Source organism: Leptodactylus fuscus, chromosome 6 (assembly GCF_031893055.1).
Source record: "Leptodactylus fuscus isolate aLepFus1 chromosome 6, aLepFus1.hap2, whole genome shotgun sequence".
NCBI lineage: Eukaryota > Metazoa > Chordata > Amphibia > Anura > Leptodactylidae > Leptodactylus > Leptodactylus fuscus.
In genome coordinates this window covers 133,090,188-133,102,479 of record NC_134270.1, presented here as the reverse complement: position 1 = coordinate 133,102,479, position 12,292 = coordinate 133,090,188, and the positions used below count along the sequence as shown (strand labels likewise).

The following is a 12,292-nucleotide window of genomic DNA, read 5'->3' as shown; positions in this document are numbered from 1 at the left end:
TATTATTCTGCTGCATGTTTGAATGAATTGACCATATAAATGGCTGGATTCACAATAATGTGCCCAAGTACACAAGGACACATGGAGTCATGAGAAATTGTAGTACAATCCGGCAATATAAAGCAGCCATTGGAACCTTGCACCAATATTACCATTGAAGACTAAAGCTACTCAACATATATCTACAAATTAACAACTAACCCAACCGCCATGGCAATGCACCTAGAACTGCAACCATTGAATGAACAACTACAAGACCTCAATCCTGATACAACATTGAGAAAGAAAGATGACTGGAAAAAAAGTGGCCGGGTCCTTTCCGGTCTTGTGGGCTCCAATGTCTTACTCTTCAACGGTGCTTTGGCGACTTGTGTGTTCACTGAATCTGATGAAATCTATGAGCTTGACTTTCTCATCTTCCTGTCCACCGTGATGGTAGTCTGCATTCTGTGGATGTTTTTTCAAATGCATTTCAGCAGGAAGAAGAAGAATTCTATTCTCTTTAGGGACTGTCAGGCCGGACCAACATGGATGAGAGGTCAGTGACTTTGTACAATTGTATACACTTTTACTGAATGTTGTTTGGTATTATTTTAATTACAATGTGCATTATCTTTTTATGCAGAAATAAAGGATGGGGAAGCATGTTCATAAATGGTGCCACTGATGTGCAAAATGAGCATCTGTCAAGGCTCGTTCACATCTACGCCCGGTCTCCGTTCTGTAGGTTTCTGTTTTCTGCAAAAAACAGAGGCAGGAGATGGAAACCTGCAGGACTTTCATACCCATTCATTCATTCCGTGAGCAGCAATGAGCGTTTTATGTTCTCCGCCACAAATCCGTTTTTTTAAAAATCGGACACAGTCGGACATATTTCTTTTTGATTGCCTATTAACCGCTTTTGGACTGGACCGATGGTTCAGGACCAGACACATTTTTGGGTTTTATTCATACATGCGCTATTGAGGACTATAACTTTGGGTTATTCAAATAATTTAGTTTTCCCCATTACACACAGGGCTTTATTTTTGTTTTTTGCAGGGTATTTTTTGTTTAGATCAAGGAGAATAAAAATGAAAAGTCTGATTTTTAAATTTTACATGCTTATTCTTGTTTAATAGCATAAAAAACTTTAAAGCTTTAGTTGAAAATTAGTTTTTCAAATTATATTTATGCTTATTTGTATAGCCCCAGCATATTCCGCAGCACTTTACAGACATTGACAGTCACTGTCACATATAGGGCTCACAATCTACATTCCCTATCAGTATGTCTTTGGAGTGTGGGAGGAAACCAGAGTACCCGGAGGAAACCCACGGAAACACGGGGAGAACATATAAACTCCTTGCAGATGTTGTCCTTGGCAGGATTGGAACCCAGGACACCAGCGCTGCAAGGCTGCAGTGCTAACCACTGAGATGATAGACTCCCTTTAAATAATACTCTGGTCCCAAAGCTTACTAGGCCAGGTTGACAGTGTTTTCAATTAATTTCTTGATTATAGATTAACTGGTTGTGTAGTTTAAGCTGCGTTCACCATGTTTTTGCCAAAAAAAACCAAACACGTGGCAAAAAATGCCCTGTGTGAAGCCTTAGGATGGTGGCATTTATGTACGAGGGTGTGGCTCCAGGTCACTAATGAGTGAAACATTAATTCCAGGCTATTTCTCATAAGTGTGTATTATTGTGCAAATGTGGATGGAGCAGGGTGAGCCGGGGTGAGGCCGCACAGACTAGCATTCCGAGACTGTGTTAAGTAACAGTCTGGGAGTGAAATCTGTGAGATGGACAGATAATTTCTGACATGGCCAATGTTCTGTCCTTTACTTAAAAAGTTAAAGTTGCCCCACCTTGTGTTGAAACCAATACAAGTTACTATGCCACTTAGAGACCGAAACCAATATACATGAATGATGTTGCATTTACAATTTTGCTAGTGAGGTTCAACTGTTTAATTTGATTTGCTATTGCCATGTTTGTTTTGCTACGTTCACACTTCAATTATTGAACGCTGCTGCTCTGATTTGGTATAGGATCAGAAAATGGACTGAAATGCCATCAGAATGACATCTGCAGACAAAGCGCCCTCCATCTACATCCATCTCCATTCATTGTAATATTAAAAAAAAAAAAAATTGTCTGTTTACTTTTCTAACAGATGCAAAAGTCTTAGGCCTGGTTCATATCTGCGTTCGGTAATCCGTTTGGGGAATCTGCATGGGGAACCCCCCCCCCCCTTCCCCGAACGGACTACCAAATGCACTGGCAAGTGGTGAGCAGTGAAAGCACACGGACCCCATAGACTATAATGGGGTCCGTGTGCTTTCCACGCGGTGTCCGTACAAGTCATGCGGACAGGAAAGTAGATCGTGAACTACTTTTCTGTCCGCATGTTCCATGAGGACAGAGAGCGAAAAGCACACGGACCCCATTATAGCCTGTGGGGTCCGTGTGCTTTCACTGTTCACCGCTTGCTAATGTGTTCAGTAGTCCGTTCGGAGGAGTGGGGGGTCCTCATGCGGATTCCCTGAACGGATTACCAAACAAAGATGTGAACCAGGCCTCAAGCACTGTCTGTATTCACTGATTGGGTTTCAACACAGAAGTGAATCTATGAAGAAGGGAGTATGGAAGGAGGACAAAGGGCAGAGGGATACATCTAGATATATGTTGTGGGATAAAACTGTCACTGTATAGTCCAAAGGAAGTTCTTATCATTCTGCAACCTCTCTGCCTTCAGGAGCTGTCCTCCTCCTCCCTGCCATCTCCATAGACTTCTATTGCCTGCTGCCTAAAAGTTAAATAGACTTCTATGACTAGATTTGATGATCAGAAGCAAAAGGAGGAATAAGTGAAGGAACAGGCACTCTTCTTTAATAAAAATACATTAGAGTTTACTATTATCTGAACTATAAATTTGCGAATTTGAAAGTTTTATATTTCGGCACACTTTAGGCTAAGGTTACACATTGACTTGTGTTGTAATACAAATGTGCCATGCAAATTGCATCTATGATTTGTGTATAGTGTCATGCTCCAACCTGTGACTTTATGCGGCTGTGACTCGTCAGTTTGATTTTGGTCACAAGTTGCATGTGCCTGAGGTCTAGTTCATGTTTATAGATTTATTTTCTTTATATGCTGTATCATTATCTTTGCAGGGGGAATCATTCTATTTGGATGTGGCACACTTATTATGCTATTTTTTAAAATTGGATTTGCATCTGGGCAAGTGGACTGTGCAACGCCGGTAATAATTATCCATCTTCTCATTCAGGCCTTTTTTGTAACTGTACAGGTGAGATCATCTATATCTGCATCAGTGTGTTAATCTTGAACACCATGGGCGCTGTCTGGCCACATGATCTTGTTGAAAATCTGGGCTCACCCAAGTACAATCTGTGGGGGCTCTATCCACAGTATACTGAATGGTACCGGGCAATTACCGTATATACTCGAGTATAAGCCGAATTTTTCAGCACAGTTTTTGATTGACATTGATTGCAGGCACTTAGCCCCTCAAGTGTTTTCACTCAACCCCCCTTCCAAATGGGCCCCCACATGTTAAGATCGAGAAAGATGTTTGGTCGCTCCCAGGGCTGCCAAAGTAATATAACAATTGTGGCCTACTTTTGGTGTACTATAATTGTTATACAGGCATTTTACCATACCGTGAAAGTCCTAGAGGGACTGAAAAATGTATAACCAGAAAAAATTTTAAAATTTAATAAATTTGAAAATCTAATTCCTCCTCCCCTTCGCTGAAATATATATGAAAGTAAATAAACATAAATACCGGTAGGGATTTTTATAGTAATATAATTTTTAGGCTTTGTGTTATAAGAATTAGTGCTATATGTTTATTTACCCTATAACGTGCCTTTTATTTTATTTTAGACTTGCTTTCTCTGGATGTGCTGCAAACATTGTGTCCAGATATATGTAAATGCTACCAGGTAAATTCTACAAATTATGAATAAACAAAAGAAATGACTCTTGATAGGAGTATTCTGGGTCTATAAAATCGACAGCCTTCAATATTAGATCAGTGGGGTCTGATTCCTGGCATCCATCTATCACTTCAGCAGCAGTGTTTGGTTTTTGGTGTTTTCCTTCATTGTTTACCAGGTACAGCCTCATAATTTTTGCAGAGGATATATCTGGTATTGCAAATCTCTGCAGCTCAGTCTTTCAATTGGACTACTAAGAGCACAAATTCCCCCAAAATCTGATTCTGTAACCCCAGGCAATCCCTTTAAAGGGATTGTCCATTAAATATTTTTTATTTTTTTTGGAAAGCTGGGAAGGGTGAAAAAAAACCCAAACATACCTGTCCCCAGTGTCCTCCAATGCTGTCTGATCCAACGACGCAACAGCAGATTTCCAGCAGAAGTTTTTGTCACTCACATACATCACCTGTGATCACCTGGGTACTTTCCTTAGGCCACGGATTGGCCTCAGCAGTCAGTTGTAGTGAGGTATTCTGTCAGAATAAGCCCTGAAATACAGCGGGACCGGACAGTGGCCTGGGACACTGGAGTGCCAGGGAAAGGAGTATGGTTTTTTGTTTTTTCACCTTCTCCAGCCTCCAGGAAAAAAATTGTAATTCCTGGACGACCCCTTTTAAGCTTTAATTTAAAAATAGGGTGCAGTTTAAGATCACGTGAACATATTATGCAAGAACATGCAGTTTTGGTATGACATACAGATATTTACAGTATATTATGTGGTTCTGGCACTTGCACTACCTTTACTATTTGGGATGATTCAATTTCATAAAGTCTTTTGTATTTGTTTTTAATTAAGCTCGAATAAACTTTGGTTACTGTTTGTGCTAATGTGTGGTTATACGATACCACACCCAATTTTTTTTTTTTTTGGTAAATATGACATAGGGATAGCAGAGAAAAGTGGTTATATAAGTAGGGTGAAACCTACCCCTAAAATTTAAGGGGAGTCTGTCACCAGAACCGTGCCTGTTAACCCAGATTAATTTTTATCCGTATGAATTTAGATCTGTTTTCCCCTTGTAAATCGGTGCTGCCGTTGCTGAGATATCACATGTGTTGCTGTTGCTCTAAAAAGTGGACAGTAATACCCTCACTGTCCCAAAGAATATCTTGCCAATGGGAGAACTGATTCACAAGGGGAAAATACAGGTGGGTTAGGGGGCCCTTAAACTATGTGCAGGGTTGGTTTGAAACTCTGGGTTCATGCTGACTGCCTTTAATGTTACCTCTATAGAAGTTCTTTGTAAGGTTTTATATTCAATATGGGATAGTTTTAGGTTTATTTTGTTGTCCAAAACAGAGACTCCCCTATTGTTCACAGCTTGACTTCAACTCCTTGATAAATTGTATTAAAAAAAAAATATATAGTTATCCATATCCCTGGGGCAGTCACAATCCCCAACTGAGTTGACATTGGCTTGAGAAATGTTATTACCTCAGTTTACTAAATACTGTTAACAGAGAAGAAGCTGAAGCAAAATGACAGCCCATACAAACATGTACAGAAAATAGAATAAAATAAATCTAAGAAAATGAGTGATTTCATTTTTTTAAATAAATTCAAGAATCTAGAATTTTCTGCATGTTGTCGCATTTTGACATACCTCCTTTTCCTGCTAAGCCACATTTACTTGTCTAGCAAGTCTCAAATTTGAGCCAAATGTTTGCATTTAGACGGAGTCTAGCTGGAAATACAAAAAGATAAGTCTGTCAATTCTGTTGTGATTCTATTCTGATACCCTGCTAATGATGCAACTAGCCCTATATGTAGTCAATAGAGATGAGCGAACACTGTTCGGATCAGCCGTTCCAAACAGCACGCTCCCATAGAAATTAATGGAAGCAGCTGGCACGTAGACTTTGCTGGCGACCGGTCGCTTAATCCCCCACATGCTGGCTACGTCCGTTCATTTCTATGGGAGCGTGCTGTTCGGAACGGCTGTTCCGAACAGTGTTCGCTCATCACCTATTGATCTATAATAGGTAATAATCATGGCTCTCATTTTACTCACTGCAGGTGTTTTCTGATGGTCTTGTTGTCTGTTAATCTGACCATGTGGATCATTGCAGTTGCTGAAGAGTCCAGCCATCACGCTGATGAACTACAGAAGCATCTCAGTGGAAATTTTTCTGAAGAAATAAACAGTACTGTCCATGAAGAAGGTACATACATCTTACCCTAGGTTCACATCTGCACGCGGCTTTCCATTCTTCAGGTCCACTCGTGTACCCAAAAAATGGAAACTCAATCTGCTTCAAGTGGGTTACCTGTGGACCTCAGACTGTAATGGGGTCTGACGGGCTTCTGCCTGAAAAATTTTTCAAGTGGATTCAGGGACGGGATGTGTGAACCCAGCCGTAGGTCACAGTACAGTTCACAAAATAATTTAACAGAACATGACACAATGACAGTAGACTATATGTGCATGTGTCAGACAATCTAGTTATACAATTTTTTTTTTGCCTTTCCAGATGGATATGAAAATACGTTCATATGTGGATGCAAGTCACGGTGCATGAACACCACAGTGTTTGCCTACTTGTACCCCTTCAACATTGAGTATAACCTGTTCGCTGCCGCTATGATATATGTCATGTGGAAGAATGTAGGACGTCAGATTGATGAAAATGCTTCCTACTGCCATGGAATAGGACCAGGAGTTCGTCGACAAATACCCTTTATGGGACTCTTCTCTGGTCTGACCACTATGGTAATCGGTCTAGCCATGTTCATCGTGTATGAAGTAGGTAGGGATAACCATCTTAAGCACTGGCTGTCACTGACAACCTTCTACATTTTTCACGTAGTCAGTCTTACTGTTATGAGCCTGGCTAATGTAGTAGGTATTATTATCTTCAGATTAGACAAGAGACAAATGTGCAATGAGAAGAACCCGAGTCGTACTCTGGACATGGCTCTACTAGTTGGAGCAACCTTAGGCCAATATGCCATCTCCTATTACTCTATTATAGCCATGGTGTCTACACAACCCTTCAGCTTTTTGTGTGGATTAACCCTTAGTTATTCAATCCTGATGATCATTCAGCACACTGTACAGAATGCTTTCATCATTAAAGGGTTGCATCGTCTTCCACCTCATGTATCATTCAGATCTATTAGATCATTGAACTCTAGCCCTACGGGACAGTACGAACATATATCCAGAACACAATCCCCTACAGGTGCATCAAAGAATGTAAACCGGAGAATGACGAGAGGAGAAAGAATAAAAGTTCACATCGAACGTCACCTCAAGAAAAGAAAAACCATGAAAGATGTGTACTTGTTTCTCTTTCTCACTAACATAATAGTAAGTAATCAGATATATAATCTTGTCTGTTATTTAAAACCCCTTCCTGCATCAACTATAGTAGTTGTGGCATCTAAGGGTAAGTTCACACAGGGTTTTTTGGTTCGGAACCTGAGGCGGAGGCTGCCTCAGGTTCCGGACCAAAATACGGGTAGATCCGAATGGATGCCAGTGCACTGCTTCAGCATCCAGTTACGCACTCCGTTCTGGATTAAGCCCAAATGAATAGGCCTAATCGGGAGGGAGTGTCTTCAGGCGGATGTTGCGAGGCGGATCCACCTGATAGAATGAGCATCTCGCTTCTTTTTTCCGGGAGCCGGAACAAACTGCTCCCAGAAAAAAACTGAATGGCTCCCATTGATTTCAATGGGAGCAGTCTTTTTGGTCAGGATTAGGTCGGATACGGCCTCAAAATCCTGACAAAAAAAACCCGGGAGAACTTACCCTAAGGGTGCAACAGAGGAAGTGTGCACCCTATCGGCACCTAGCATTGCACTCGTGTCCTTATGGCAGCAGGGGATCTAATAAAGCGCGATCTGTAATAATCATACACCAATTATATTCTGCAAGAGGCAGGGTCTAATGTGATGCTTGCCTGTGTTATACATTGCAGCATATTATATCTGTCAGCCTAAGTACGGCAGTGTATTGTACTTATGATTTGGCTCCCCGGTAGTCAAGCTCCTTAGTAGAACAACATATCTATTAACTATTCTATAAAAATGCTATATTATGTAAAGACTTAAAAAAAACACTGTCTATCCACCTCATTAGATTTCTGTGACTAATATATTCTGTAAAGGATTTTTGCCACCTTTCTTCCAAATAAATGGAATAACAAGTGATATTGTATAGATGTTTAAAAAATAAATAAAAATTCTACTAATAAAAATATAGCTTTCTCTACAAAAATAAAGCATATATATTTTTATGGAAAAAAATAGTAAATTCTACAGTATAAATATGGCATTACCATAATTCTACCTACCTGCAAAATAAAGGTAACCATTTATTTATGCTACTCGTTGAGCAAGACAAACTTTTAAAAAAAAAAAAAAAGTGGAATTTCCCTTTCTATTTTTTGATACTTTGCTGCAGAAAGAGTTAATAAAATTAGTGATATACAGTATACCTACAGTAAAACTGAACCCACTGAGAAAAAGCACTCATCCTGAAAAAACAGGCTCTCATTAACAGAAAAGCAAAAACTATATGCATTTTGGAAGGCAAGGATGAAACAGATGTTTGCAGGTCAGTGAGGATGCCACTACTCAGACCCCCACTGATTAGAAGAGGGGACAAGGTAGGAGCTGAGGTTCTGCACTTCCATTGACCGATTGGGGTCTGAGCAGTCAGGTCACCACTGATCTGCAAGTTCTGCCTAATCCTGACCCCTTCAATGTTTTTGCCGTCCTTGTCCTATTTCTCCACTAAATCTTTTCTTGCTTCCTTCCCACAGTTCTGGATTATGTCGGCCTTTGGAGCTCAGACACGACTGGACAGTAGTTTAGAAATAAAATTTTATGGTTTCACACTATGGGCCATCATTAGCAACATTTGTCTTCCTTTTGGGATCTTCTACCGTATGCACGCAGCGGCTACCTTGTTGGAGCTATACAGCAGGACATAGAGCTCGTAATCTCCTCTAAATGATTTGTACTTATGTGCTGACATGGAGGAGGACTATGGAGCGATACAGCAATTATCACTTCTAGACTATCATGTTTACAAACCCAAATATACCAGAATGAACTGCTAAGTGTGGATGAGACTTTCTTCTTAGAGAGGTCCTGACAATGTTCCTGACATTTCTGGATAGTTTTTTTCTGCTGCCTTTCCTCTTGAAAGCTGTAGGACATCTGCAGCATTTACTGCAGGTGAACCTCAGCAAAAACCGCACAATTTTGGGTGCGCGTAGCCTCATCGGTTTTCAGGAGAACTCAGAAAATCAGCAGCATGTTTTACACTGTGTGGGGGAAAGGCTAAGAAAAAGACAGTGTTTTGTGGTTTGTTTTTTATTTTAGAGAAGCAATACGTAATACTCTTGATGTAAATAACCTTTGCCTGTTTTTATATATGTAGTGAATGAAAAGTAGTTGTACGTTTTATGTGGAATTGAATTAAAGATGAATAAAAAGAAAAAAATAGAAAAATGGGAGTCAGTAGCAGTTTTTTTTTCCTGATTTTTTTTTTTTTTTTTTTTTTCAGCTAGAGGTAAAAAAAACACATGATCTATCTTAGGGCCCCTTCACACAGCGTATACGCTGGCTGATTCTGAACGTGTAAACGTTCCAAATCAGCGGCGTTTAAAACAGATCCCATTGCTTTCTATGGGAGCCGGTATGCGTGCGCTCCTCATAGAAATGAATGGGCTGCTTTTTTCCATTCATTTCTATGGGGAGCGCGCGTATGCCGGCTCCCATAGAAAGCAATGGGATCTGTTTTAAATTACGCTGATTCGGAACGTTTACACGTTCAGAATCAGCCAGCGTATACTCTGTGTGAAGGGCCCCTTAGGCTGAGTTCACAAGAGTTTTTTGGTCCAGATTTTGATGCGGAATCCGCCTCCAAAAAGCACCTCCCATTTGACTTCTATAGGATCCGCTAAAAAAAAATTTCCGCTAGCAGAAAGAAAGCAAGCTGACCTTTTTTCAGGCAGATTCCGCCTGAGAAAACCAATGGGAGTCATTGGGAGACGTAAAACCACTAGCTTAAAAAAACGCTAGCAGTTTTTTCAATGTCCATACACTGCTGAAGGAAAAAAACAAACTAAAAACACCTCAAAAAACGTCAGAAAAGAAACACGACAAAACATGTAAAAAAAAAAGTCATTTCCTAATTCCTGAAGTGGATTTTTTTCTTCAAAATCCTCGCTAGAAATTAAAAAAAAAAAAAAACCACATGGAAAAATACAAAAACATTTCCTAATTCCTGAAGCTTTTTTTTTTTTAAAGCCTGCAAAAAACTGTGAACATATCCCAAGGGTCCATTCACACTGAGTAAATGCGTGCTCATTTTGGCAAAATACACGTGTAAAAAATACATGTGTAAAAATAAGACTCCCATTGACTTCAATGACATTTTTTTACACGTGTAAAAAAAAAAAAAAAAAAAAAAACACGTCAAAATACGTGTAAAATTCTGCTTCAGGAGTTAGGAAATTGTTTTCTCAAGTTTTTTTTTTACATGTTTTTTTTGTTGTTTTTTCTGACTTTTTAGGAGTTTTTAGTTGTTTTTTTTTCCTTCAGCACAGTGTATGGACCTTGAAAAAACTGCTAGCGTTTTTTTAAGCTAGCGGTTTTAAGCCTTCCAATGACTCCCATTGTTTTTTTCAGGCAGAATCCACCTGAAGAAAGGTCAGCTTGCTTTCTTTCTGCTAGCGGAAAAAAAAACGTTTTTTGGTCAGGAATCTGCCTCAAAATCAGCCTCCAAAACCAATAGAGTTCTATCGGGAGGCTTTTTTGGAGACTGATTTTGAGGTGGATTCTTGACCAAATTCCTGACCAAAAAAACTGTGTGAACTCAGCCTAGAGCAATACATTTTCCCCAATTCTGTTCTTTGTTCACACAGATATAAAGCACCCAAAAATTCCCATACTGTAGCATGCTTTGTTCTTAGGGCCCCTTCCCACGATGTAAGCGCGCCGCTCATTTAGACACGTATACACGTGTCCGAGCGTGGCGCTTCAAAACAGAGCCCATTGATTTCAATGGGAAGCTTCCCATTGAAATGAGTGGGCTCTGTTTTGAAGTGCCGCAATCAGACACGTGTATACGTGTCTAAATGAGCGGCGCGCTTACACCGTGGGAAGGGGCCCTTAGTAATCCATTACGCATGAAAGTCAGCCACAGAAAACCTATAGCAGAAACCTAAGCCAGTTGTAGTAGGTTTGAAAACTTGTGCAAGGGACCTCCTGATCTGTGAAAGTTAATAGTCGCTGTTCCACTGATTCCAGCACAGTTGGAATTTTTTCACATTGTCTCTGAAATGTGAATGGGATTCTAGCGAATGCCATTCACACATTGCAGAAAAATACACACAGCAATTTACAAAACTGTCACGTTTTTGGAAATTGGGGCATGTCAATTATATCTATGTATAATAGAAGCAGAAAGTCGCTGTGGGTAAAACTGCAATGTATTTCCGCTGGAGTATTTCCCACAGTGCTATTTCACTTAAAGAGGACCTTTCATGGGTCTGGGCACATGTGGTGTTATATACCGCTGGAAAGCTGAATTCAGTGCACGGTTGACTTTCCGAATCTGTGCCCCAGGTAAAGAGCTATCGGTACTGGTACCTTAGCTCTTTACAGTCAGAAGGGCGTTCCTGACAGTCTATCAGGAACGTCCTCCTGCACAGCAGCGCCTATCGCGCTGTACAGTGTGAGCAGAGAGGAATGCTCGCAGTGCTCGTCCATAGACGAGTATTATCAGGAGGGGAGGGGGCGTTCCTCTCCGCTCACACTGTACAGCACTATAGGAGCTGCTGTGGAGAAGGACGTACCTGACTGACTGTCAAGTACACTAGTGCACAGACTATGAATGGCTCATGAATGGCTCTGCAACCCGAGAGGCGGGAAACCAACTAAAGCAGGCGCACAGAACAGATGCGCATTGCTATTGGCTGATACAACTCACGTGATCCAAAAAGCGTGGATTATACATCGCCTACACCAGGGGTAAGCAACCTTTTTTGTTCGGTGTGCCAATTTAAGTTAAAAAATCAAAGATGAGGTCCTCGGAGCACCGGGCAATAATTGTAAAGCCGACAACACTACACTAAAGTCATATAGCATAAACATAGGGGTGCTGTCATTCTGTGCTCCCAGCCACATGCACTTACCACTTTTCCATTAGAAGCAATGTAAGTACATGCGTAACCCACAATTAGTGGTAATGTATGTGACTGGGAGCAGAGCGAGGTCATACCTGTAAAGAACTGACACACAATGTACCTGTATGCTCCATCCA

The 12,292-nt window shown here is 40.5% G+C and overlaps 1 protein-coding gene across 1 annotated transcript; it reads left to right on the top strand.

Annotated features, from left to right (window-relative positions):
- The first annotated feature begins 210 nt into the window (after nt 1-210).
- On the top strand, nt 211-8,951 carry LOC142208636 (proton channel OTOP2-like). The gene is made up of 6 exons (XM_075277265.1): nt 211-538; nt 3,162-3,298; nt 3,898-3,956; nt 6,028-6,173; nt 6,483-7,321; nt 8,781-8,951. The coding sequence occupies exons 1-6, from the start codon at nt 211-213 to the stop codon at nt 8,949-8,951; spliced, it is 1,680 nt and encodes a 559-aa protein (XP_075133366.1).
- Nucleotides 8,952-12,292: the final 3,341 nt, after the last annotated feature.

Coding starts and splice junctions, on each gene's coding strand:
- LOC142208636 (XM_075277265.1), top strand. CDS start 211: ATGGCAATGCACCTAGAACTGCAACCATTGAATGAACAACTACAAGAC. Junction 539..3,161: donor CGGACCAACATGGATGAGAG/GTCAGTGACTTT, acceptor TTATCTTTGCAG/GGGGAATCATTCTATTTGGA. Junction 3,299..3,897: donor CCTTTTTTGTAACTGTACAG/GTGAGATCATCT, acceptor ATTTTATTTTAG/ACTTGCTTTCTCTGGATGTG.